The sequence below is a fragment of the Lontra canadensis genome, unplaced genomic scaffold, assembly GCF_010015895.1.
Source record: "Lontra canadensis isolate GAN:19392208 unplaced genomic scaffold, GSC_riverotter_1.0 scaffold122, whole genome shotgun sequence".
NCBI lineage: Eukaryota > Metazoa > Chordata > Mammalia > Carnivora > Mustelidae > Lontra > Lontra canadensis.
This window is the reverse complement of record NW_022631116.1, coordinates 5,230,502-5,257,700: the sequence shown is the minus strand read 5'-3', so window position 1 is coordinate 5,257,700 and position 27,199 is coordinate 5,230,502. Positions and strand designations below refer to the sequence as shown.

The 27,199-nt window shown below is 48.3% G+C and overlaps 1 protein-coding gene across 2 annotated transcripts; it reads right to left on the bottom strand.

The window, feature by feature from the left end:
• Positions 1 to 377: 377 nt before the first annotated feature.
• Positions 378 to 27,199, bottom strand: DHRS7B (dehydrogenase/reductase 7B). 2 transcript variants are annotated; one of them, XM_032841373.1, is made up of 8 exons: positions 26,978 to 27,199; positions 24,693 to 24,835; positions 21,360 to 21,538; positions 16,048 to 16,157; positions 7,499 to 7,715; positions 6,881 to 6,973; positions 3,361 to 3,513; positions 378 to 1,682 (listed from the first exon to the last, which is right to left on the bottom strand). In XM_032841373.1, the coding sequence occupies exons 2-8, from the start codon at positions 24,812 to 24,814 to the stop codon at positions 1,477 to 1,479; spliced, it is 1,080 nt and encodes a 359-aa protein (XP_032697264.1). In that variant the 5' UTR covers positions 24,815 to 24,835; positions 26,978 to 27,199; the 3' UTR covers positions 378 to 1,476. The 2 variants fall into 2 exon arrangements, with proteins under 2 accessions (XP_032697264.1, XP_032697265.1); XM_032841374.1 differs by lacking the exon at positions 24,693 to 24,835.

Sequence of the window (27,199 nt, the reverse complement as noted above, 5' to 3'; positions counted from 1 at the left end):
AGATGTTCTCTCGTCCCCATTTAGAGGCCCAGCTGCCTCCTGTCACTGCCTCTTCCTAAGGACCCGCTATGCACTTGACAGTTTCAGGCAGTCTCAGAGTAGGCTTCAGAGTGGCCGCTATGGCTGTCATGGGCCCAGCTCTTCCCTGGGCTCACGCCCATGATGTGAACAGTGAGATCCTTCTCCTCTACGTTACGAGGGAGGTAGATGGTTTATGTAGTAAATGAACAGCCAACCCGTATGTCCGTATCGACATTCCAACCATGGGCCCCTGGAATGTTCAGGCCCTGCTGGGAACTGGGGACGACCACCAGATCTAACGCCCCACTCCTCGTCCTCCTGCTCCCAGGAATCTTAGGAGCCTCAAACACTAACCATAGGCTGGCTTTGGCCGTTTTTATTTCAGGGACAGCTGTTTAAAATACAAGCGCAACAGGGTCAGAGTTAGGAGACGGCGCAAGATGCCACTAGGACATGCTAGGACATTTTTATTCCGAGTTGGGGAAGCCATACAAGACAGCCACCATTTCCACTTTCAGCCTCAATAATAGGTAAAGTTTCGTCCTAAACATCAGCTATGAAGTGGTTTTACTCAACCTCAACCACGTATTTTTAATAAATCAGACAGGTGGAAGCAGGCACCCGTCTGGCTACCTCCCAACAGGCACAGCTAACAGAGCGCCGCTCTCGCCGGGGCCGGCTGCAGCCTTAGAACCCCCCAGCCACCCGGGCTTCGGAGTCTGACTCCCTAGAGCATCTGTGGGCCCATGCGGGGGTTTCCTCTCCCTTTTGGCTGCTGTGTCCTTAGTAAATTCATCTTCTGCTTGGAGTGGGGCCTGGTCTACACGGCTTCCGGGGAGAGTTCACACGGAAACTGGGGAATGTCTTAGGTACTAAAGTCAGCATCACTTGGGCTACATGGAAAGACAGAACAAACAGAAGCCCGTTTTTTGCACTGGACAATGTCCTGTAGGACCCTGGAAATGGATACGGACAACGGCGTCTTCAAACCACAGCCTGCTCCCTTGAGTACTGCGGGGGACTCTGCCAAAACCATCAGTTTGTGATCCAGATCAGTCAAATGAGAGAAGTGGGTCAGGTGATGTCAAGATGTCTTCTGTCTTCAAGGCTGAAACACTTTCGAGGAGCTGAGTCAGGCTAGAATTCAAAGGAGGCACAGTGCTTTCAGCCCTGAGGACTACAGCCCTTAACCGTTCATTTATTTCAGAGTCTTAGCCCAAAGCCAGCTCCACACTTGTTCCTTCAGATGCACCCCTCAGCCCTGAGCAGGTGGCTGCCCTTCTGGGTTCTCATTCTATTAGCAGGGGCTAGCCAGGGAGCTTCGGGAGAAGTGTGTGTTCCCTCTTTCCCACCCGTACGACGAGTACCCAGGAAGGTGGCGACAAATGCAGCTGTGCCCAGGCAGGCCGCCGCCCCTGGCAGGTGCTGCTCCCCCCGCCCAGCTCAGATGCGCGGCTAGGAGGTCTTGGACTTGCGCTCCTTTCTGGCCCTGGAGGCCATGAGGCTGAAGAAGAGCCCAGGAGCCAGAGTTCGCAGATAAATGGCCAAGGATGGCAATAGGTCGCCCAGGATCACATCTTTCTTTTTCTTCCCCACAGCAGCCAGAACATCCCGGGCCACCTCTGCAGGGCTTCGGCCCTGGGCCGTGCTCTTGTCCATGACTAAAATAAACAAAACAAAAGAAAGACATGAACTACAAAGCAGAAGTTCCTCTCCCAAGGACTTGAGTGGACATGGACCAGCGTCAGCTAGGTTTGCTGAATTTCCCACCACGAAGCTCCCCCCGCCGTCTGCTGGGAGGCAGGTGGGGCGCCTCCATCCACGACTGCTCTGTAGTCACAGAAGTGACGAAGCCGTCTGCAGTTCCGTGTGTGTGAGCGGGGAGAGGCGGAGTGCGGGGGAGACGTGGAATGAGGTAAATGGGCCTCCTCAGTGCTTAGGAACCGGTGGTCCGTGACAAAGACCAAAGGCCAGCCGGGATGGGGTCCCAAAGAGTGAGCCTTCACACACACTGATTCCACCTTGAGAATTGTCTATTGGAACCGACAATGAAGGCTGGTGTGGCCCTGAGTAGGTCTTGAGTGGCTTGGCTTGAGGTCTGCCAGGTGGGGGATGGGAGAAGACTATACCACCCCTCCCCCCGCAGTGAGAATGAAGTGACTCAGGAACAGATGTCACGGTTCCCCACGTCCTATGTTACCTGGACAAGGACCAGGAAGAAAGCCTTGGTTTGTCTGAGGTATTAACAGAGAGGTGCAGAGTTTGTGAGGTATGAGGCTGGTTAACACCAACGGATGTTCCTCCTTTCCTTATATTCTGACAATTTTGCCCACAAATACAACCAGCTGGCAGGTGGAGAGGAAAGGCAACCAGCACAGGCCATTTGCAACCATCAACGAGCCGTCCAAACTGCAAGAGCTTCCTCCCCAATATCTGCTCTCCCCGTGTTTCCATTAACAGAGAACAGGTTTCTAATTGTTATTTACTTTTAAATGCCACAAAGGGAATTGTTAAAAAAAGATTCTCCCAGGTATAAGTAAGTATGAACCTCTCTGGCTTGGTGCTTCTGTTTGGCTCCTGCTGACTTGCTGAGGGAGCCACTATCCAGTCTGGTTCCAGTCTGGCCGGGGGTGGTACACAACCTGCAGGCCCCTGCTGAACACCAGAACACAGGCGCAAGAGGGCACCTCCACAGAGGCGGGACACGGCAGGTCACTTCTCAAGAGGTGGGGTCATGCAAGCAAGAGGGAGCAGAGCTGACCCCCGCATCAACAGCATGGGTGGGTCGGTGGGCTGGGGAGGCCGCCGGAGCCCACGTGCTGGGGCCAGGCTGTCCAGCCCACCAGGGCTGACTGCATGTCAGCTCACCGTGTCTCCGCCTGAAGCAAGATGGGGACTGAGACCGGTGCACCCAGCCTCACCCCAGAAAGCTGCACTCTTTCCTTTGAGCACCCTGAAATCAGTCATTTCTCAAGCACACTGGGCGGGAAATCTTTTGGGTCGAGCAAGCCATACTTTCCATGAAGTTAATCCACTTTAGTTTTACTTTACATGATTTTAATTTGGAAGCTTGGAAGGCTTCTAAGTCCTTCAAAGGACTCAAAGTCCTGGCCACCGGGGACCCTGTTCCGACAGCTGCAATGGTGAGCTCAGGCTGCAGATGGCTCGTGTTAATGACCACTGAGCAGCAGTATGTATAACCAATACCCACACAGCAAGGTCTGGGGTTTTAAAAATTACATCCCAAATGAAAAAAAAAAAAAAAAAAAACAAAGAAGCACATCTCACTGTGGCCAACCAACAGCTTTTCATGGAAGAAAATAGAAAGTAGGGCCTCACCTCCATATGTGGACCCATCAGCAGTGACAGCATTGAGAGAGAGGTTGGTGTGGATGTAGCCAGGGCTGATGACAGTCACCTCGATCTCATACTGCTCCATCTCGGCACGAAGACAGTCAAAGAAGGCCTGGGTTGCGTGTTTGGAAGCCGCATCTGCAAAGGTTCATGGCCAGACACGCAGGTGAGGGAGAGGGCCTAGGACAGGCCCACAGATTCATTCCCATTCATTCTCTTTTACTTCAAAACTGATATTACAATTTTAGATTATACTATTATAGCAGTGTACATTTCCTCAGTCAGGGAAGCACATTGTATTCTTGTTCTCAGGAAATACCCTGAACTGTGTAGGAGTAAAGGAATGTCATGTCTCCAGCCTTCTTTCAAGAGGTTCAGGAAAAAAAATTGGAAATTTTATACACACATGTATGTGCATACACACACAAAACAGAGACTAGGACAGAGCAAATATGGTCAAATGTTAACAAATAGGGAATCTGTGTGAAGGGAACACGGGAGTTCTTTGTACTGTTCCTGACACTTTTCTTTAAATCTGAAATCCTTTTTTTTTTTTTTAAGATGTATTTATTTATTTTAGAGAGAGTGCGAGAGTGTGAGTGGGAGGGCAGGGCAGAAGGCGAGGGAGAGAATTTCAAGCAGACTCCCCGCTGAGCACGGAGCCCAACATAGGGCTTGACCTCACGCCCCCTGAGATCACAACGTGAGCAGAAAACACAAGTCAGACATTCAACCGACTGAGCCCCCTAGGCGCCCTGAAATCTGCAATTATTCTAATGTTAAGAGTTAAAAGAAACAAAAAACAAAAAAACCCTTAATGCCTAATAGGTAAAACATTCACACAGGTCAGAGGACACGAAGTAAAAAGTGAAGGTCTTCCTTCCATCCTCCAGTTCCATTCTCCAGAGGTCACCTGTGCTATGGGTGTTGCAGGATTTATCTCCTACATATCCTATGTACATATATGTGATTTGACACTTAAAGAATTTTTTTTAGCTCATACTGTCTACATTATTCCTGCAAGTAGCTCTCTTCACGCAGTGGTCTCTGTGCCCCCCACGCAGGCCCGCCACGCTTCCACGGGTCCGGGACCACAGAAGCCGCCCCGGCCGCGGGACTGTGTGGGTGGTTTCCAGGTTTTGTCACTGAAGCAGCGCTACCAGGGAGCATCCCTTCAGGCAAGGGAGTGTGTGTCTGAAATCCATGCCCCACTTTCTTATGTATTTTGTTTGATGAGCTTCCGTGGAGTGGCTCTCTGTCAGGAAGAGCTACCGAGCTTGCTCCCTGTGAGCCACGGCTCCAAACATGCTGACAGGTGCTCTGCGTGGGGACACAGTGACCTGACAATGACATTCTTGGAAAACACATAGCATCTCCACTGAAAATCGGTTTCCTCCAATTCAGACTTCTAAATGTTCTAGTGTTAGGAAAGGGGCAATCCATCAGCCAAGAAAACAGGGAAGAAGCAAGGAAGTGTCCCAGCGAGTCCCATGAGAAATTCCAGAGTTGGAACTCACTGCAGCACCTTCTGGAGGCCAGCAGCTTCGCTCTGGGCCAGGCTGCTGGGGGCTGGAAGTGTAGTTTGTGGGTAGGTAGAGAGAGCTTCTCCTATCAGCTGTGATCCCAGGGGTGCAGCCCAGGCCTGAGGACAGACAAGAGTCATCCTGGAGGCCCCCCAAAATAGAAGGCTGCACCCTGGTGCCAGGTCTCATGGAGTCTCAAGCTGTAGGTCCTCAGGCAGGCTGTGCTGACCTACACTGTCGCCATGGCCGGCAACAGGGAGCCCTTCCGAACTGCAGGGCACGGGGCTCAAAGTGCCACCTGGGTCATCTTCTTTGGTCCTCACGACAGCAGTGGGAGGCGGGGTGAGCTGCTCTCCCATTTCACAGATGAGAAGACTGCTGCTCGCCAGGATTAACCAACGTGCCCAGATGCACTGCCACACTCAAGTCTGCTTGTTACCAAGTGCCCGGATCAGAGATAAATCAAAGTTAAGGTTGGAAGTAATTTCGTACAAAGAACACTGTATAGCCTTCACCCTGATTTATCTATTACTAACATTTCACTTGCTTTATCACTGGTGATTCTGTTTATTCCTGAACCACTGAGCTGCCTTCGACAGCTATCCCAGAGCTGAAACAGAATGCCGGCAAACAGGGAAATCACCACCACAGGAACAAATATGGCCAGACTGCTTCCTGATTCACAAAGGACTTTCTGTCTCCAGATGTCTCATTTCACTTTTAACGCTGCTCTGTGGAACGTGTGTGGGAGCCATTAGTCTTCGCAAGCAAGGAAACGGAGGTCAGAGGAGTTAAGCTGCTCGCCCAAGGACATGCAACTAGAACCATGAGGCAGAGCAGGGGGTCCTATCTGAAGAGGAAGAGGATGTCTTTGTGACAGGTCCAGATCAGCCACGCCGTGTCATCCAGCTGGATGTCTGCTACCGTCCTTCCAAAGTGCTGACCCAGCTCTGCTCTTTCTTCCCTCGCTGCCAATTCTGCAGCTGCCTTTGGGTGAGGCCAGCGCTTGGGGGCGGTGAGAGCAGAGGAGGCTGCCACAGGTCAGTCTAGCAGAGGGCGGAGCAAAGAACAGAGCTACCGGGGCAGTCTGGGAAATCGCCTTTAAAATCTGTCAACACAACAAGCCCAGGCTCCGTCTGCTTGCTGGCACAGTATGATGGCAGTCAGTTGGGAGAAATGAGATCTCAAACTTCTGGCGCAGTCACTTGCACACGGAGGTGAGAGTGGGAACTGGAAGTCAATGTGGCAGTTTCATTTTTTTGGTCCTACTTATGATTTCCACTTTTTGAGACCCTTCCACGAGTGGCCAGAGATGGAAATACTTAAGAATATTCTGGGTAGCCCATCATTGCTACTGGTCAAGAACTGAAGGGAAAGCAATCTTCCTGTCCAGGAAAATGGCTAAATGACTCACGTCACATCTATTCAATGCATTACTATAGACTCACTTGGAAGGATCAAGTGAATTGCATATGTTGATGTGGAAAGTTGTATCACCGAGTGGAATAAGCAAGGCACAGAACAGTATGTATACTGTAATCCCATGTCTGAGTATTTGATCACAGGAGAGAAGCTGAGAGGTGTGTGCTGCAGACTGATCACGTGGACATGCTGTGTGTCCACGGCGAAACCCAGTAATGGGCTAGTGGCCAACCACGCGCGGCACGTACGCGTGGCTGCACTCGCAGACTGCCACAGTCTCCCAGCGGCCCTCTGAGGCTGGGACTGCCCCGGCCTCCCTTTTACAGATAAAGACTGGGGTACAGAGCAGTGGGCACCTTTGCACAAGGTCACATAGAGCGGGTAAGGAGCAGAGCTGGAACCCAGACATTCCGCTCAGCAGAACACATTCTGATCAAGCCTCACACTCTGCGTTGAGTATTTCTTACATGTCTGAATTCTGCATACTAAATGTGCCATCTTTATAATCATGAGAAGACAATAAGGAAAAGCACATGGGGGAGGGAGAAGAGAATACTCACACGCTGATCGGAAAGGAATGCTGATTTTGCCCTGGATGCTGCTGATCGCCACAACATGGCCTTGTCGCCTTTTGATCATGGAGGGCAGGAGTGCTAAAGAAAGACAGCAGAGGCTTTAGTGGAGGCTTGAGTAGAGGGCAAAGCTTCTCACGGGGAGCAGCACACTGGTGGGAATGCTCAGGCCTCCAGCACCCAGCAGATCGCCAGGAGGGAGGAGCGGGAAGGGGGCAAGGAGGGAGGCAGGCAGACGCCTGGTCACTAGGAACGGTCTGCTCGGTCCCCCTTTCTAGGGAGAGCCTCTCCCTGTGACTGGTATCTGTGGCTGGGCACAAAAATGTCCCACTCTGCCTGGGCTTCCAAACACCATGAAAAGGAAATGGATGTGATGCTGTACAAATAAGCTGTCCCTGAGGAGAACATCTTGATTGAAGGCTGGAAAGCAGATCAAGCAAATTCAAACGAAAGCCTGGAGAAAACAAACACCCAAGCTGTAATGACAATGCCCATTCCGGGGTAAAATGGATGGAGTTAGGCAACATTTAGCTAAAAGGAAATCAAGTAAAGTAAAAAGAATGCCAACATAGAGTGCTCTTTTCCCTTTGACTTCAGGACTGTTACCTTTTGTTAGAGCAACTGGACCAAAGTAGTTTGTCTCCATGACTTTCTTATCCACATCCGTGGTGGTGTCCACGATGGTGCCTCGGTAGCTGATGCCTGCGTTGTTGATGAGCACGTCCACGTGGCCAAAGCACTGCAGGATCTCGGCTGTCGCCGCGACGATGGCCCCAGGGTCCGTGAGGTCAAAGGTCACCGTGTAAGGCTTGTGTGTCTGCACCTGGTCAAATACGACAGAAACCAAATGCACCTTCAGAGTGACAGGCATGTGAGCCACATGTCCCTGCTTCTCAGAGCGCTGGAAGTGGCCTGGGTATGGCATGACAGGGGCTCTAGTACCTTTTCCTCCAAAGAAATGTGGCCTGGAGGTTCCTGCCTCTGGTGCTCACACCTCACCCGGGCAACTTCTCCCCCGAACTGAAAATGACCACTAGAGCCAGGCTCCCCTCAATGCCTTGTGCCAGCACCGTGCTGTATATCATCACGACATTAAACAGTGCTTCTCCTGATGGGGGCCATCCTTCTCAGACTGTCCTTTTTGTTCATTTGTTCATGAAACATTTTGTTATGTATCTCCTATGTGCCAGAGACTGGGGACAGGGCAGAAAGCAAGACAAACACCGTTCCTGTCTTCCAGAAGCATCCTGTCTAGTGAGGAAGACAAATTCTGTAGCTGTGAAGCATATCATGAAGACGTATAAGATGCCAGAGAAATGAATAACTGAGCCGTCTAACTTAGAGGGCTTCCCAATGGATGTGAGTTTAATAAGAGATTAAAAGGAGGGGTAGGGATGTGAAATCAGAGAAGATGGCAGAGTAGGAAGTGCCAAGAATCTCTTTCCACCTGGACGTTGTACTGGCAGAAACTCTCTGAAGAGAAAATTCTGGAACTCTGGAGTCTATCTGAATCCTTGCAGCTTCTAAGGCAGTGCCTGGTTGGCAAATTATAGATAATTTTGGTCAATTCTAGCCATTGCCTTGGTGGTAGGTTTCCATCCCCCATCCCGACATCCCTGTGGTAGGCAGCTATAGGAAAGACAAGCCACACTTCTTGGGGGCATGAGGGAGCCAAAGTAGGCAATAAAGACCTTGTCTTCTAAAAATCAGGTTTGTGTTCTGGTGGTGGATCACTGAGGTGCGGCATGGAGGCAAGTTGCATTATTTTAATCACCACTGGCTAAAATGGTTTCCAGTTGATTTATAAGAGTTAACACATGTTGTTTTGATATTCAAAAATATAAATAAATCCCCAGAAAACATACCTGAGGAAGCCCAGACAATGGACTTATAAGACAAAGATTTTTAAAACAAATGTCTTAAAAGATCCTCAAAGTGCTAAAGGAAGACACGGAGAAAGGCAGAAAATTCATGTATAAACAAAATGAGTATCATTAAAGAAATGCCATCAAAGAAATTGAAATTATAAAAAAAATTCTGGAGGGGCACCTGGGTGGCTCAGTGGGTTAAGCCTCTGTCTTTGGCTCAGGTCATGATCCCAGGGTCCTGGGGTCGAGCCCCACATTGGGCTCTCTGCTCAGCGGGGAGCCTGTTTCTTCCTCTCTGTCTGCCTGCCTCTTTGCCTACTTATGATCTCTTTCTCTCCCTCTCCCTCTCTGTCAAATAAATAAATAAATAAAATCTTAAAAAAAAAATTCTGGAGCTCAAAGTACAACTTCTGAAATGGAAAATGCTGCTCTGCACCCAGCAAAGTTCTCATTCTTCATTTAGCTTTACTTCTTAGAAGCGTTCACCTTTCTGACCATCCACCGTCTTTTAAACCTCTTTGTATTTTGTTTTTTTCTGGAGTCCAATGTGCCAACTGATGCCCGCTCTCAACTCAGCCCACCGTGGATCCCGCCTCAGCCCCAAGCATTTGGTTCCCCAAACCACATCTGAGCAAGCAGAAGAGCAAATCAGTGGAACAGAAGAGTGGGTGCCTGAAGTTACTGAGTCTGAGAACAAGAAAAAAGAATGAGGAAAAGTAAACAGAGCCTATGGGACGTGTGGGACCCCCCATCGAGCAGATCAATAAACACACTGTTGGAATCTGAGAAGGAGAAGAGACAGAGAGAGGGGTGGAAAGAATATCTGAAGAAATAATTGCTGAAAATATCCCAAACTTTATGAAATACATGAATCTACACATCTAAGAAGCTTAACACCAAGTTGGATAAATTCAGAATTTATGTTAAGATGAAGACCTGTTATAATCAAACTCTCAAAAGATAAAAGAGAGAGAGAGAGAGGATTCTGAAAACATCAAGAGAGAACTACTCTAACACAGAAGGAATTCTCAGTGGGGCACCTGGGTGGCTCAGTGGGTTAAAGCCTCTGCCTTCAGCTCAGGTCATGATCTCAGGGTCCTGGGATCAAGCCCCACATCAGGCTCTCTGCTTGGTGGGGAGGCTGCTTCCTCCTCTCTCTCTGCCTACCCGTGATCTCTGTCTGTCAAATAAATAAAATATTTTAAAAAAAAGAAGAAGAAGAAGAAGGAATTCTCAGTAGAACGATGAGCTGATGTCTCATCAGAAACCCTGGAGGCCAGAAGACAGTGGGTTGATAAATTAAAAGGGCTGAGAGAAAAAACCTATCAACAAAGAATTCTGTATCTGGTAAAACTATCCTTCAAAAATGAGGGAGAAGTGAAAATTCCCAGTGGAACATAAGCTGAGGGAGCTAGTTACCACCAGATCCGCTCTGCAAGAAATGGTAAAGGGAGTCCTTTAGGTTTGAAATGAAAATAAGCTGGACAGTGTAACTTGATGCCATATGAAGAAATAAAGATCTCTGGGAAAGTAAATACACGGGCAATTATAAAAGCTACTATTAGTCATTTTGGTTTGTAACTTCACTTTTTACTCTCTACATTATTTAAAAGATAAACGTATTTAAAAACTATTATTAATCTGATAATGGACCAAGCACTGTATGAAAATGTAACCTGTGATGTGAACACCAGAAATGGGGGAGGACAGAGCCATGAAGCAGAATTTTTGTATGCTGTGAGTCCCCTGAGAAACCACAAAACAACAGCTATAGAATATGCACTTGAGGAAAAAGCATTCCACTACAAAAAAAAGGAAAAAAGAAGAAGAAAGAAAAAAAAAAATCAGGGGCACCTGGGTGGCTCAGTGGGTTGGGCCTCTGCCTTCGGCTCAGGTCATGATCTTCCGGTCCTGGGACCAAGCCCCGCATCGGGCTCTCTGCTCTGTGGGGAGCCTGCTTCCCCCTCTCTCTCTGCCTGCCTCTCTGCCTACTTGTGATCTCTTTCTCTTGACAGAGAAAGATGGATGAAATCTTAAAAAAAAAAAAAAAGGTGGGGGGACACCTGGGTGGCTCAGTGGGTTAAAGCCTCTGCCTTTGGCTCAGGTCATGATGCCAGGGTCCTGGGATTGAGCCCCCCACCAGGCTCTCTGCTCAGCAGGAGCCTGCTTCCCTTCCTCTCTCTCTCTGCCTGTCTCTCTGCCTTACTTGTGATCTCTGTCAAATAAATAAATAAAATCTTTTTTTAAAAAATCAACTAAGCACACAAGACAGTAATGCAGGAAAGGAGGGTCCAAAAAAGCTATAAAGCATACAGAAAACAAACAGCAAAATGGAAGAAGTTCCTCCTTACTAGTAATTATTTTAAATATAAACAATTTAAACCTTCTCATCAGAACAGCACTTGATAGCTAGAATTTTTTAAAAAAATCCAATTATATGCTATCTTTAAGAGACTCATTTTAGATCCAATGATACAACTGGGCTGAAAGTAAAAGGATGACAAAAGGTTATTCCATGTAAATAATAACCAAAAGAGAGCTGGAGTGGCGGTATTAGTATCATACAAAATAGGCTTTAAATCAGAAACAGTTCTATAATAATATTGTGGTATTTCAATACTCCATTTTAAAGAGACAGAACAAGCAATCAGAAGATCAATTACAAAACAGATGACCCGAACACTATAAACCAACAGGACTGAACAGACATATAAAACATCCCACCCAGGGGCGCCTGGGTGGCTCAGTGGGTTAAAGCCTCTGCCTTCAGCTCAGGTCATGATCCCAGGGTTCTGGGATCGAGCCCCACGTTGGGCTCTCTGCTCAGTGGGGAGCCTGCTTCCCATTCTCTCTCTGCCTGCCTCTCTGCCTACTTGTGATTTCTGTCTGTCAAATAAATAAATAAAAATCTTTAAAAAAAAAAAAAAACATCCCACCCAACAACGGCACCACACCCATTCTTCTCAACCACATATGGAACATTCTCCAGGACAGACCACATGTTAGGCCACAAAACAAATGTTAACAGATTGAAAAAGATAACATTTAAAGTGTCTTCTTCAACCACAGTGTGATGAAGCTAGAAATCAGTAACAGAATGTAAACTGGAAAACCAGTGGAAATTAAACAACACACTCTTAAAGAAGCACTAACTCATAAAAGAAATAACAAGGGAAATTAGAAACTATTTAGACACAAATGAAAATGAATACATAAAACACCCAACTTATGGGATGCAGTGAAAGCAGTGGTAAGAGGGAAATTTGTACCTATAAGTGCCTATATTAAAAAAAAAAAAAAGAGAGAGATCTCAAATCATTAATACAACTTTACACCTTAGGGAACTAGAACAGAGTAAACTAACCCAAAAGCTAGCAGAGGAAGGAAATAAAGATTAGAGAGGAGATAAAATAGAGAGTAGAAATAAAGAAAATCATGAAACCAAAAGTTGGTTCATCGAAAAGATCAACAAAATTGAGAAACCATGAGCTAGACAAAGAAAGAAAGGATGGAGTAGGTCCCTACCTAGATATAAAAGGTTATAGGGGCGCCTGGGTGGCTCAGTAATTAAGGGTCTGCCATAGGCTCAGGTCATGGTCTCAGGCGCCTGGGATCACCACTACCCCCCTCCCGCCCCCATTGCATTGGGCTCCCTGCTCAGCAGGAAGCCTGCTTCTCTCTCTCCACTCCCCCTGCTTATGTTCCCTCTCTCACTGTGTCTCCTTCTATCAAAAAATAAATAAATAAATAAAATCTTAAAAAAAAAATAGTTTAAAAAGGTTATAATACAATCGACAACTGTATGCCCATAAATGAGATAACCTAGAAGAACTGAACAAATTCCTCGAAATACACAAATTCCCTCACTCAAGAAGAAATAGAAAAATCTCAGCAGACACAGAGGAGGTAGAAAGACTGAAGCGATACCCTAAAACCTCCCAACAGAGAAATGTCAGGAACCAGATGGCTTCACCGGTGAATTTCACCAAACTCTGAAAAGGAATTAACATCAACACTTGTCATCCTCTTCCAAAAAACTGAAGAAGAATGACAGAACACTTCTTAATTCATTCTGTGAGGCCAGCATTACTCTGATACCAAGTCCAGATAAAAACAGCACAAGAAAATTACAGACCAATATCCTTCATGAATAAAGATGCTAAAATCCTCCACACAATACCAGCAACTCAAATCCAATAGTGTACTGGAAAGATGCTCACCATGAACAAGTGAGATTTATCCTAGGAAAGCCGGGTCGTCCAATATAACAAAATCAACCAATATATCATGTTGACAGAACAAAGGAAAAGACTACATCATCATAATCTCAATCGATGCAAAAAAAGAGATTTGAGAAATTCCAACACCCTTTAATGATAAAACCCCAGAAAACCAGGAATGGAGGGTAAAGTCCTCAACATGGTAAAGGACATTTATGAAAAACCTACACCTAATGTATGTTCAATGGTATAAGACAGGAAGTGTTCCCCTATGACCAAGAACCAGATGAGGATGCCTGCTCTCACTGTAGCTATTCAACACAGTACTAGGTTCTAAGCAGAGCACTTATACAAGAACAAGAAATAAAAGGCACCCACATTGGACAGGAAAATGTACAACTGTTCACAGATGACATGATCCCATACATAGGAGGTCCCAAAGAATCCAGAGAACGCTATTAGAGTTATCGTAAGCTCAGCAGAGTTGCAAGGTACCAGATCAACACACACACACCAGCTATATTTCCATACACCAGCAATGAGTAATCTGAAAAGGAAATTATGAAAGCAATCCATTTATAATAGCAACTAAAAGAATTAAATATATAGGAATAAATCAAACTGAAGAGGTCAACAATTTGTATGCTAAACACTACAAAACACTGCTGATACAAGTGAAAGAAAACCTAAATACATGGGAAGACGTCTCACATTCATGGACTGGAAAACTTGACACTGTTAAGTAGTCAATACTACCCAAAGTGATCCAAGAGTCAATGCTGTCCCTATCAAAATAAGTGCATGTTTTGGAGGAAATAGAAAAAAAAAAAAAAAAAACCTAAAATCCACATGGAATCTCAAAGGTCCGTGCACAACCAAAACAACATTGAAAAAAAAGGAACACAGCTGGAAGAGTCACACTTTCTGATTTCAAATCTTACTGCAAAGCTACAGCAAACAGTGCGGGACTGGCATAAAGACAGACACAGACCAATGAAACAGGAAGGGCAGCTCAGAAATAAACCCTCACGTATGTGGCCAAATGACTGTGACAGGGGTGCCTAGACCATTCAAGGAGGAAAGAAAATCTTTTCAACACCTGGGACTGGGAAAACTGGATATATACATGCAAAAGCATGCAAGTGAAACCTCACCTAACACCGTATACAAAAATTAAATCAAGTGGATCAGAGACCTAAATGTTGGGAGTTAAAATTACAGAATAAAACACGGGGGAAGGGGCGCCTGGATGGCTCAGTGGGTTAAGCCTCTGCCTTCGGCTCAGGTCATGATCTCAGGGTCTTGAGATCGAGCCCTGCTCGGCAGGGAGCCTGCTTCCCCCCACACTCTCTGCCTGCCTCTCTGCCTACTTGTGATCTCTCTCTGTCAAATAAATGAATAAAATCTTTAAAAAAAAATGGGGGAAAATCTTCATAATGTTAGGTGTGGCAACGACCTCAAAGATGTGGCACCACAAGTACAGTCAACAAAAGAAAAAATAAACTGGGCTTCATCAAAATTAAAAACTTTTTGTTGACTCAGGTGGTTGAGCAACTGACTCTTGATTTAGGCTCAAGTCACGATCTCTGGGTTGTGAGGTTGAGTCCCCGCATCAGGCTCTGCACTCAGCACTGAGTCTGCTAGAGATTTTTTTCTCTCCCTCCCCCTCTGCTGCTCCACCTGCTCGTGTGTGCATGCTCTCTCTGTCTCTCAAATAAAATCTTTAAAAAAAATAAAACTTCTCTGCATCAAAGGATACAGATTCACTGTCAAGGAAGTGAAAAAAAAATCTGCTGAATGAGAAAAAATATATGCAAATTACAGATCTGATAAGGGATTACTATCCAGAATATATAGAGAACTAAACTCAACAACAAAAACAAACATAAGACAGGAGAAGGACTTGAAATGACATTTCTCCCAAGAAGACATATAAATGGTTGGTGAGCACAGGAAGAGATGCTCAACCTCATTTGTAATTAGGGAAACTCAAAACCATTTCATATCTCCTAGGATGGGTACAATTAAAAAACACACAGAAAAGAACCAAGCGTTGGCAAAAATGTGGAGAAAGCAAAACCCTTGTGCGTTGCTGGTGGGAATGTAAAACAGTGCGGCTGCTGTGGAAAACAGATGACAGTTCTTCAACAGGTTAAACATAAAACTACCCTGTGACCCACCCATTCCAGTTCTAGGTGTATGTTCACAAAAACCGAAACCGGGGACTCAAACGTAATATGTACAACTATGTTCACTGCAGCATTATTCACGATAGCCAAAAGGTGAAAACTCCAGTGTACATCAACAAAGTCATGGATAAACAAAATGTGGTATATACGTACACTGGAATAATATTCCGCCATCAAATGGAATAAAATTTTGATTCGTGCTACAATACGGACGAACCTGAAGACGCAACGTTCAGTGAAATAGCCAGAGGACAAATACTGTATTTTCCACTTATACAAGGAATCTAGAATAGGCAAATACATAGAAAGAAAGTAGAACAGAGGTTTCCAAGCACTAGAGAGACAGGAGGAAGACTGAATTATTGCTAACAGGTATAGAATTTTTGTTGGGGATGATAAACACAGACAGTGGTGAGAGTTGTACACATCCTGAATGTGTTTAATGCCATGGAGTTGTATACCTATAAATGGTTAAAATGATTAGCACTTTGACATGTACATTTCATTTATATGTATATCTTTATATGTATGTAAGTACTATGTCACATACATTTTTTCACAATGAAAATTTTAGAAGTCATGGACAACCTCCCCCTCATTTCCCCACCATAGAGAGATGACTAGGTATTAGCCAGGAAAAGCGGGAGCAGAAGCATTCACGGAGAGAGCTGCCTAAACTCCGTGCCAGTAAGTGGCAGAGTTGGGATCTGAAGCCTGCGACAGTCCTCCCTCCCCCAGCAATGGAGACCCACTGCCTTCACTGGTCCAGAGCGAGCACGTGGAACATGTGGCGGCCCAGGAGTGGCCGCCATCTCCTTAGACACCTGTAGACAACGCACTGCAACCCTGGCCCACGGAAAACACACCCCTGGGCTCACCTTGGTGGCCAGAGAAGCAGTAAGTTCTTTGGTGAGCTCCTCCAGGGCCTCCTGGTTTCGGCCACAGAGCACCAGCTTAGCACCCGCAGCGTAGAAGACTCTGGCACATTCTAAGGAAAGGAGAAAGAACCTTGACAGCTGAGGAAATTCAATGCCTTTCTTTCCCAGGGCAGGTCAGTCCAAACTCACTCCATGTTTCGAAGTATGAATTTGTTTCTTCACACACTGCACACGTTTACTGGCCCCTGCTGTGGACCAGGTGTAGAGCTGGGAGTTAAGACCCCAGTGACAAATGAGGCCTGCTGCTGCCCTAGGAGAGCTCACATCAGGCATATGGCAGACACCAAGGCAAGAGGAAGGCTGGAACCAGTGGACAGATCTGTTAGGTACCCTGCTTAGAACTTTCCCTAATGATCTTTAGCTCCGAACAACCCTGTGGGCATTACTCCCTTTCTCACAGCTGAAGAAGCTCAGGTCATGCAACGTGCTCAGTGATCAGGCAATACCAGCCATTGTAACGCCGTAGTGTGCCGAGGCCTGCGTTCTGGCACAACCTAGGCTGTTTCCCAAGTCACTTCAGTGCACCAGGTACAGATCTACAGGGCGTGCTTCCATGGTTTGTACAAGCACAGGGGCACAGGACTCTGTTGCCAGGGACAGGGCCTGTGAGGGGCTGTTTCTCTGGAAAGTGCTCAAGGCTAAAGCAGCAGCATTTGCAAAGCACCCAAGAGGCCACATGCAGAAGCATCTGGGACAGAAAGTGGAGTGTCTGACAGCCTTGCCAGGCTGGGAAATGACAAACAAAGGTGAACATGTGCAGCACATGGAGCGCCTACAACAGCGAAGGCCCAGTAAGGGAGGCTACCGTTCGAAAGGCTCCCTCCCACCGGGTGAGAGCACTGGTGGAGATCAGGCTCTGCTGATCTGCAACATTCCAGGTGACATCAACTGAGACCAGGGTACCTCTATTAGCCAGTGTTCTCTTGGTGGCAAAGAAAAGAGACCCAAATCCCACCGGGGCAAAGCAAAAAGAGATTGATCAGGAGGATGCTGGGATAGCTCCAGAATCAAGAGAAAAGAGCTGAGTGGCCAAGGCTTGGGAGGGAGTAGCGGCCGCCCAGGGCCACTGGTGGCAGGAACCATGCTCTCTCAGTGCTGGCAGAGCCTTTTCTCCACTTCGCCTCCCTGGCCTGGCTTCCCTCCAAGATGAGAACGGGGCTGCAGGCCACTCTGAGTCACATCAACACAGCACCCCCGCCAGACCGCACAGGGGTCTCTGACTCAGACAAGCTCTGCTGCTGAAATCCCAGGAAGTGTGGGGCAGCATCTCAAGGGAGGATGAGGCCAGCAAGGCTCACAGGCAAATCCCCTGAGGCCCAGGGGGAAGGGCAGGGAGAGGAAACCTCCAGAATCTGGGTTAACCTGTAGGGGAGAGGGAGGGTGAGGGCCTCGTGCTTCTTGCTTGCTCTGAGCCCAGACACGGCCTGACTGAATGTTCGGGGCCCTGAAAACATACAGCTTGTGAAAAGCAGTGCAGTCCAGTGGTCAAGGACTGGACCTCGACCGCCCACGTCCAATGCCCATCTTGGTCACTTCCCGGTTCTGTGATCTTGGTAAGTTATAACCTCTGTGTTTCTCACTTTCCTCTTCTACACAGTACAGGTAAAAACAGCACTGGGACTGCATGAGTAGAAGTGGACATACATACATATTTCTCTCTATAATACAGTAGAGGAAAAGCACTATAGAAAAAAGCAGCACAGAAGTGTTCATTGTTTTCACATTTCTAAGCTGCCTTTTTAAAACATTCTAAAACGGACTATCGGTGAAAACTGAAGGGTTTCAAGAAGCACTGCCTGTCCACGCCTACGGGCTGGTCTCCCTCAAACACCCACGGACAGGTCTGCTCGGACCCCTCCCCCGCAGCTGACCAAGGAGCCAGTGCACCACCCACCGTGTCCTGGGCCGAATCTGAGAGGCTCAGGGAGTCTTGTGGTGTCTCGTACCCCAACTCAGAGAAAGGACAGGCCTGCTCTGGGAGCCGTGCAGCAAGTGGTTAAGGGATCAAGCCTGTCACTGCCTGGCTAGGAGCAGAGGACCTTACTGTAGGATCCAGGCAGGGTGTACTGGTCTGATAGCCCTTTCCCCACAAAAGAGCCAAAAGTTTGAAGGGTTCAAAACAGGAGGGGAGAGCAAACTCCAGCATCCTTCAGGAAAACAGAGAAAGTTTTCTGACGTCTGGATTGTCTCATGGTGCAAAGCCCTCTCTTCACTCTACAGCTCCTCCTTTTGCTCCTCTTACAGCTTTCACGTACCATCCCCAGACCAGCACCTCCAGGCGGGTCTCTAGATGGAGTTTTCTGGAAGGAAGTGCTAAGCAGACTAAATCAAGACCTTTTCAAGTGTGGTGAATCACCTTCCTTGAAGATGCGGCTGGTTTGTTCTCTGGCTCATCCTGACAAAGGGCACAAACCCAGACAGAGCCGCAGCCCCCGCTCTACCTGTCCCTGGATGGTCCGGTCGGGGTCTCAGCCCCTGCGCAGCCCGCCTGGCTGTGCTTCCTCAGCAGGGCATCCCTCGCAGGGATGGGGGCAGCGGCTGCGCTCAAAGCCAGACACCAGCATTCCTGAGGCCAGAGCTGCTCATGGGGTTTACTAAATCATTCCCAAAGAAGAGGAATCTCAGGCATGGTTGGCTTCCTACCCCCTTTCATCCTGACGTGGCTGACACAACGGACGTTTTGTGAGGTGTCACCAGAGTGCAGACACGCAGAACCAAAGGTGGGGGGAGGCACTCACATCTAAACGGCTTCTGGAAAACGGTCACGTACATGCTGCTTAAGCTCTGCTTCCTAGCACAGCCAAACACGGAGGAAATTAAAGTCCGTGTAGGGAATGACAGAAATGAAAACAACAGATTGCAGGGATGCCATTTTCATTTCTTGAAAAAGCTGACACAGGGAGGCAGGAGGGTCAAGGGAAAAAGGAAAACAGTCCCAAAGTACCATTTATCTAGCGAGGGCTGCCAGAGGGTTGTCCGGCACTGCCGGCACTCCTGGCCTCTTCAATCAAGAGAGTTATTCACGACCTCAGGGCTTAAGCTGGCTACAGTGGGTATCCAGAACATTCTGTTCCTCTAGTAAATGGTCTTACTGTTTTATAAGAATAAGCTCATGTAGCTTAAATATACAAAACAGAAGACAAAACAGGAGAAACACAGAAAGCTGTCGGAAGACTTATCACAGAATCCAGGCTTTCAGAGCGGCTGACAGGGCAGGCAGAGCCGAGCCACTGAGGGCAACTCTGTCTTCCTCCTCCGAAAGCTGAGGTGCAGTAGCGCCTCCTTGGTGGCCCCCCGCAGCGGCATTTGTCCTTGACACGGCTGGTGAGGAATCTGTTCCTATTTTATCTGGCCGGAGGGGAAAGCGGTCCATGGGCTCTTGTCCTTCAGATGTGAAACGGGGCAGCATATAAACAGACTGATTCGGAATCTGGGAAATGGCTGACCTAATATATGATAGAAATACACACACACACACACACAGAGGTTTTGTTTTTCTTTCAATTATATTGTCTATTCCTTTCAGTCTTGGTTTCCAGAAGAGGAAGTGTGGAATGACCAAGAGGACACTGTCTCTCTCCAACAATCACATACGGGAGCACCTGTAAGTCACCATCCCAGCCAGCTCTCAAATACTCTTCAAGGACTTTAAAAAAAAAAAAAAAAAAAAAAAGCTTCTCTGAGATCAAGAGAAGTGGCTGCTGACTACCCTATATATAGTAGCTGAGTAAGGTCAGAGGACTGACCGTGGCAAAGGGCCTAGAGGCAGCTGTCCCTACGCGGGTCTGGGTATCTAATGACAGGCCCAGGGTTCACCCGCAGAGACCTCACCAAAAACATCAGAGTGGTGTACAAATGAATCCATGCTTTCCCAGGCTCCCCCGTGACTGCTAGCCACTTCCTCTGTAGACAAGGCCCCGTCTGCTCCATTATGTTTCTGCAACACCCAAGTGCTTCCCAGCCCGGCATGACCATGCTGCTCCCTGCCCTGGGCTTGTGTGCAATGCCCTCCTTGCTGGCCCATGGTTTCCTTTCCCTGGCCATCTCCCCCGCAGGAGAGATAAGACTGAGTCCTGACATGAGACTGGGGTTTGAATCTAGAATTCCTAGGGCAAGTCTCTGCATCCCCTGTGAGCATTCGGTGAGCTAAAGTGCAAGCCGGCACATCCCTCTAATCCACCTACTGGGCCTGGGTGGGAACACCCATTACTGAAATGTCAATACCCTGAGGTAAGCCCTGGCCACTCTCCATCAGACTGTGAACTCCCTGAGGAAAGTGACCCTGTCTTTTCTTGGTTTGTCCCAGCACCTGGCCCAAGCCTCCCAAATGGGAGATGCTCGATCTGCGTTGTGCTACCCACAACCAAAGGATGCAGCAGAGATAGGTTTACCACAGTTCTGGGTGCCTTGCTGCCTTCTCCCGGGGCACCGAGCGCCGGCATGGACGACGTGCTGGTGTGGGTGGTATGTGTGCAGATGCTGAGGAGGAGGAAGCAACACACGACATGCCTGCATTTGCTGCTCGCACTCTGCCAGAGGCAGTGCACGTGTGTGGAAGGGAAATGACGGCAGCTCTACAGAATCATCTGTATGAGGCCGGGGGTGGTGACTGACTCTGGGCCTGTGTCCCAGCATAAAACCCCTGGGACCCAGAGTCTCAACATGTTCACCAAATCAGATGGAACTCACATGAAAAACCGAGTACCTGAAGTATCACTTATTCTGTTCCCAACCCCACCAAGGCCACATTTAGGGTGCAGCTGTAGGCACAGCCCCAGGGAGAGGAAGGTGAGGAGAAGGGGACACCAAGGCCATGAACTGGGGGTGCTTGCTGAATCCAGGAAACCACATGCTTTGTTTGGCTCTCACAGAGGTAAAAATGTTTTCTAAGTTAGTTGCTGTATTTGACAATTGGGCGTCTTCACATAAAACCCCCAATTTCCACAACTAGCTGGAGTGGAGTGAGGGGCCCCCTTAGATGAGAAACAGTGTCTCCAGTTTACCAGTCTTCCTCGTGGCTTTTGCCTCCCAACACCGATGTGGATGAAAGCCAGGGGCCATTTCTCATCACAGTTAGGCTCTCGCCTTTTCCAAGCGGACCAGGGACGGTGACATGCTCTTGTTCCCAAGTCACCTAGCCCGCTTCCTTTATTTGCATGCGTTCAGTGGAGGAGCTGCTCCTCTTGTGTGGGTCGAGTTCCCTGCCTACCCCCGCACCCCCATCCCGCCGACAGCACTGCCCCAGGACCCACCTCGCCCCAGGCCCGAGGTAGCGCCGGTAATGACCACCACAGCATTGCGGAGGTAGGCCTTCATGCGCACCCGCTGCAGCAGCTTGAAGAGGCCGAAGACTCCCACACAGCCAAAGAGCAGAGGCAGGATGGCCGTAGACGTAATGAAGTCCATGATCTTCACCTTGAGCAGCCTCTTCCTGAAGGAACCCAAACCAAGTGCATTTGTGACACAACAAGTGAACTCAAGGGACTTGCCAGCCCCCGCCCCGCTAGACTGATAAAGAGCCCAGATCTCTCTCATGCAGACTTTAGTTCGGAGCCCAGCAACTATCTTGCTGAGGCCCTCGGCACGGTGGAATATGCTTTCTCTCCCTCTGACTGACGTGAGCAGACAGCAAAGCCACTGACCTCGTGAAGCCGCTCAGAGGCGCACAGCGACCCCAGAACAAGCTGAAAGAGTCATTCAGCGCAGGACCCAGTTACCCCTGAGTGTGACAGGAGGCTCTGGCATATCCACACTCACCTGATTCTCCTTCAGGAACCTACTAAGGGGGACTGAAGTATGCCCGTCATCATCCTCAAGCCGTATATGTGGAATTAAAAAACATTTTTTAAAAAAGGAAAAAGAACACCATACCAATCCTTCTACTCCTCCCTAAGCAGATGGATGTTTCTGGGTGGGGTGTGCCCTGGACTATGTCTGCGATGGCCCATAAATGTCCTCCTGGCCTCAGGCCTCACAGACACCCAGAGGGAATTCTGTGCAGCACGGAGCTGCCCTCTGCCCCAGACTCAGGCTGGGAGGTGGGGTCCCCTGCCATGCGCTGTGGCGTGTTCTCACTTAGCATTCGCCGGGGAGCCACGGTCAGCCAGGTGAAGTCAGGGCACAGGAACGTCTGTGCAACAGCAGCGGTCAATTCCTAGGATCCGTCCCTTCCACGACTGCCCAAATCTCCTGACTCCTCCAAGCTTCCCTGATTCCTCGTCACTCACCCATGCCCCCGTGCCCAAAGCAAGCTAGGAGAGGAGGGAGACCCAGGATGAAAGGAAGGTCAAGGATGAGCCAGTGACGAACAACACCTGTCTGCCACTTTGGAAGAAATGCCCTGTAAGGCTATTTGACAAGTGGGCCGAGTCTATTACACAAAAGGCCCACCACCCACAGTCCTCCTCCAGGACGAGGATATTATAAGCAAAGTAATCCTGTTCAGGAAGGAAGAGGCTGGAAACCAAGAGTAGAGCTGCAAACCAGCCTAAAGCTTTCAATTCCTCATCAAATTGGGAGTAACTACGTAAAACCCTCAGTCACCTGCTGAATGTCCCATGTCCTCAACTCCATATATTTAAAAAAAAATTTCTGCTTCCATTCCCAAGACAACATCAACTCTGTGAGCACCACGGAGCCAGGAACCCACTGAAGCCCAAGACAGATCCGCTTACATGCTGAGCTGCTTTGACCATGAACCTCAGCATCGGGTGAGCTGTCCTGATCTAGGTTAAACTGCTTGACTGCAAAAGGGTTCTGCTCGCATTTGAACTGCCAACTCAACGAATTCAGTATTTAGTTTGGTTTTTCATCTGCCTTTCTAAATATATCCAATTTCTTGGTCACCATAAATAATTAACGTTCTTACACAAACATCTGTAAAAATGACTGCTTCCCATCAAGCTCCACTTAATCCACTTCTGAAAAGTCCCCAGCGACTGTCTGCTAAGTGGTTACATTTCCTTCTCACCCTCCATTGTGCCAAGCCTCCATCGGATGAACCGGCAATTAAAGTGGCCTGTCAAGTGCCAAGCTCTTTACCAGGTACCACTGGCGCCACCCTGCCCACAGCAGGAAGCTGAGGCCGAGTCCCAGGAGAATTGCTGGAGCCCAGGAATCCTTTGTCTGGCACCTGGAGGGACTGAGAACGGTGTAGAGCAGGGACCGGCACCTCTGAAAGTTCTGTGGATCTGCAGGTACCGCCTGGGGGCCTTCACAGGGCAGCCCCTGAAGACCACAGGGTGTGGGAGTACTTCCTGGGGGGGGGTGAATTCTGGGGGGCAGGAATGATTACCAGTTGGTTAGAGCAGCTATACTGGAAAATGACAACAATTGACAGAAAACACAGGTAGGCTCCAAGGTAATCATAGCTCAGAACTTTCCTGTAATGAACTTGGGGGTAGGGAGCTTTCGACCCAGCAGGATGGCTGTCTAGGAAGAGCTCTATCCCACCGCCATCCCGGATCCCTACCAGGCAGGTCCTAAGGCGGACCACCCTGCTTCACCCAGAATTACATGGGGCCTGGCCAGTGCCCAAGGTGACCAGGGAGTTGAAGAAGGGACGCAGGAAGAGACAACAGGCCTCAGCCCCTTGGTGGAGACGCAGAGCTCCATTAGGTCAGCTGGGTGGAAATAGGTCTGCATATTCCTCCATAGGCTTCCGAAGACCAGAGCCTTGTGGAGCCTGCCTGGCTCAGACCTTCAACCTGGGGCTGAACCAGAAGTCCACCGAAGGCTACAGGGCTGTCATGTACCAATATGCAGCCTGTTGCTCCTCAAAATTCAGAGGTTGCAGAGGCCACATGGAAAGCACTAATTGCGGCAAAGTGACAGCAGTGCAGGGCTTACAAGGATGACCCCTCGAGCCAGCTGGCTGGATTCACATCCTGGCTCAGCCACTTACTTACCAGCCTGGGTAAAGGACCTCCCCACTCCAGGCCTCAATCTCCCCATCTGTAAAATGAGGGTATCTGAGTGTCCATCTCACAGGTCTGTTATGAGGTTAGCTGAATTAATAGGTGGAAATGTGTGCGAGTCCCTAGAAAAGTGTAAGTGCTCAGTAAATGCAGTTGCCATTGGCATCATCATGACCCAGAACTAACTAAAAGCTCCTAGGCCAGAATTAGTTTCATGGCAGTCAGATTTCCAAGGCTGTCTGGAAGAGTCCCCAGTTTATGAAAACTGGTTTCTTCAAAATGAAGGAAAGTCATTAAACATAGAGCTTGCTGGAGTTTAAATTTTATACCTTCATAAACCCTTTGGTTCAATGCCATTAACGTATAGGATAAAAGAAACCCCGACTTTATCAGAAGAAGTCAGGATCCCATATGCCGAGGTGCATATCAAAAATGTGGCCACCCTAACAGGCACCGAGGCCAGTACAGCCAAGAGAGAGCAGACAAGTGCCCAAGTGTCCCTTGCTCCCCTTTTTTCACACCCAGGGAGAAGCAGGATGAAAACAAACCGGAGGTTGCCCCCCACCCCGTGAAGACGGCGATAGCTGCCAACAAGCTGCATTTCCATGCACCTTTTTACAACCCAAGCCAGCAATCCAGGACACGAAGAAAAGAGAGAGAACTACACACCGTCTTGTACACTTCTGGGATTCCTTGAGCACCTGACACAACATCGCATGCCAGCCTTGGTCTCCTGGCCCTGGGGACCACTTTGCCTGAGGCAAATATGGCAACAGGTTAATGGGATCCATCCTCGGCCCACGGGCCGGCTTCTGTGGGGAGAGTGCACATCTGCATTCAGTCTGACAAGTCATTTAACAGAATCAGAATGCAAAGTAAATTAGAAATCAGCACCAGCTGTGCCCAGCTAACTCAGGAGGATGACAGTGGGAAGACCTTCCAGAGCAAGCCATTTATTTGAGAGCATTACGCTCAGTATCAGGGTAGGTAGGTATTCAGGTCACTTTCCTGACCAGGTGAAGCTGGTCATACAGACAAATCCCAACTTTCTGGGAGTTTCTCAAAATTCTTAAAGACCTTCCCCCTCACTCCACTCTGCAGTGCACAGGGCCATACTGCAGTGCACGGGGCCATACTGCCAGGACCCCGGACCGCCAGGACTCTCTGGTCTCTGAATGTTGGCTGGGCCAACTCCTCCGTGTTTCACCATCAGCAGTGAGGATGGCCAAGAGAGCAAGACACGGAGGTAACTCAGCCCACCCGCCTTGCTGTGGTGTCTGGGGGCATTCTCCAAGCAGAGGCACAGCTTCTAAGTGGAAGGAAGGAACTGTGTCCTGACTGGCCCCATTTCCAGAGTAGGAAATACAACTCCTATGTAAAACAAGGTTAGAGGGGGTCAGTTTTCTTTGAAGCTGGCATAGAAGAACTTTAATATGTTTACAAATTTTGCATTTTATACCAAAATGCTTAACTGCTAGTTTCAGATAGAACTGGAAGGCAAGACTGACCGTATAAAAAGAGAGTAGGAAAAAAATCTATCCCACGATTTCCAGCACTTGGAGATCAGCTCATACATAAAAGGGACAGCCCAGCATCCCTGTGAGCTACAACAGAAAGTAGGACAAGTCACAAAGAGTGAGGTCAGAAAAGGAAGGTGAGATAGCCCCCCTCAAACAGAAACCACAGATCACACAAGGTTCAGAAGTGCGAGTGCATGGCCTAACAGAAAAGGAGGCGCTCACAATCCTGTCTACTCTCTTAACTGACAGGGAAGTGACCTGAAGCAGACCTTACGCTAATAAGGCACATCAGCTGACATGAAGAAGTCAGACAGTTCGGGCGTTCACACACTAGGCTGATCTGCTTGTATTTTCATATCCCACAGACTACAGAGCTCTAGACCTAAGTTAAAAGACAGTAGATGGTAGAAAAGTCCTTTCATGGGTGAGTGTTACTTGGGCCTGGACAGCCAGAAAGTTCACGGTTGTCACTATGACTTTGAAATTCAGCTGTTCCCTTATTCCGCTGAGAAGTTCTTCAAAGGGGCTTCTGGAACCTCAAACTGGAAACAAGACTCTCTCCAAGAACTCAACTCTGAGCAGAAATGTTACTTTAATGTTATTTCACTCCTCATCCTTTAGCCAAAATTCTACACTGCATTTCACAGATGGAATCTGTTCCTAAGATTCCTTTCTTCTCTCAATCAGTTATAAAAAATAAAGTAAACTGAACCATCCATAAAAACAGGTTGTTGGGGGATGCCTGGGTGGCTCAGTGGGTTAAAGCCTCTGCCTTCAGCTCAGGTCATGATCCCAGGGTCCTGGGATCGAGTCCCGCACTGGGCTCTCTGCTCAGCAGGGAGCCTGCTTCCCTTCCTGTCTCTGCCTGCCTCTCTGCCTACTTGTGATCTCTGTCTGTCAAATAAATAAATCTTTAAAAAGGAAAAAAAAAAAACAGGTTACTGGGAAGCTACTCAGAACCACACACAGAAATTAAACTATTAACAGCCACACCCAAAAATCAACAGAGGGTATCTGAAAGCCCTTCACAGTTAAAGAATAAAAATGATTTCAGGTCCGAAAGAAGGATGAGTCATGAAATAATCTGTCACATTATGCACAAGAAAATCAGGCTAAAGGGCAGAGAGGAGTTCCAACTGGGAGGCAGATCGCTGAAATCATGCAGCACGGAGTGGCTTAGTATCACCCAAAGCAGTTAGGATTCCGTCCTCACAAACCTACACCGCTCTTGTGTTTCCTAACTGACGACCAGCATTAAACAGGTGGTCTGTTAAAGGTGACATAAGCTATGGGTCATGCTATGACCCATATCTGAAAATACTCATCTATTTTCAGAAAGTAAAAGCAGAATGAAGCTGCTCTTCTTTGGTCTCAAGCGTATGAGAAGCAGCAGCTAAGGCCGTCTCTGACTGGAAAGAAAGAACAATGTCCTACCTCAGATGCCAGCTACTTTGCCAGTGGCGGGTCCCGGTGCCAGCGTCTTCTCTGGTCCCTTGACCTGGGGCAGAGTGACTACGACTAGAGGCCAGAGGACACCTTCAGGTCAGCAAGCCCTCCCTGGAGCGCCGGAACAAGCCAGCGACGAGTGGCCTGGAGGGTGTATTTTGGGATGCCAAACTCAGGGCCCCCAGTTTAAAGGAACGCAGGCTGGCAGCA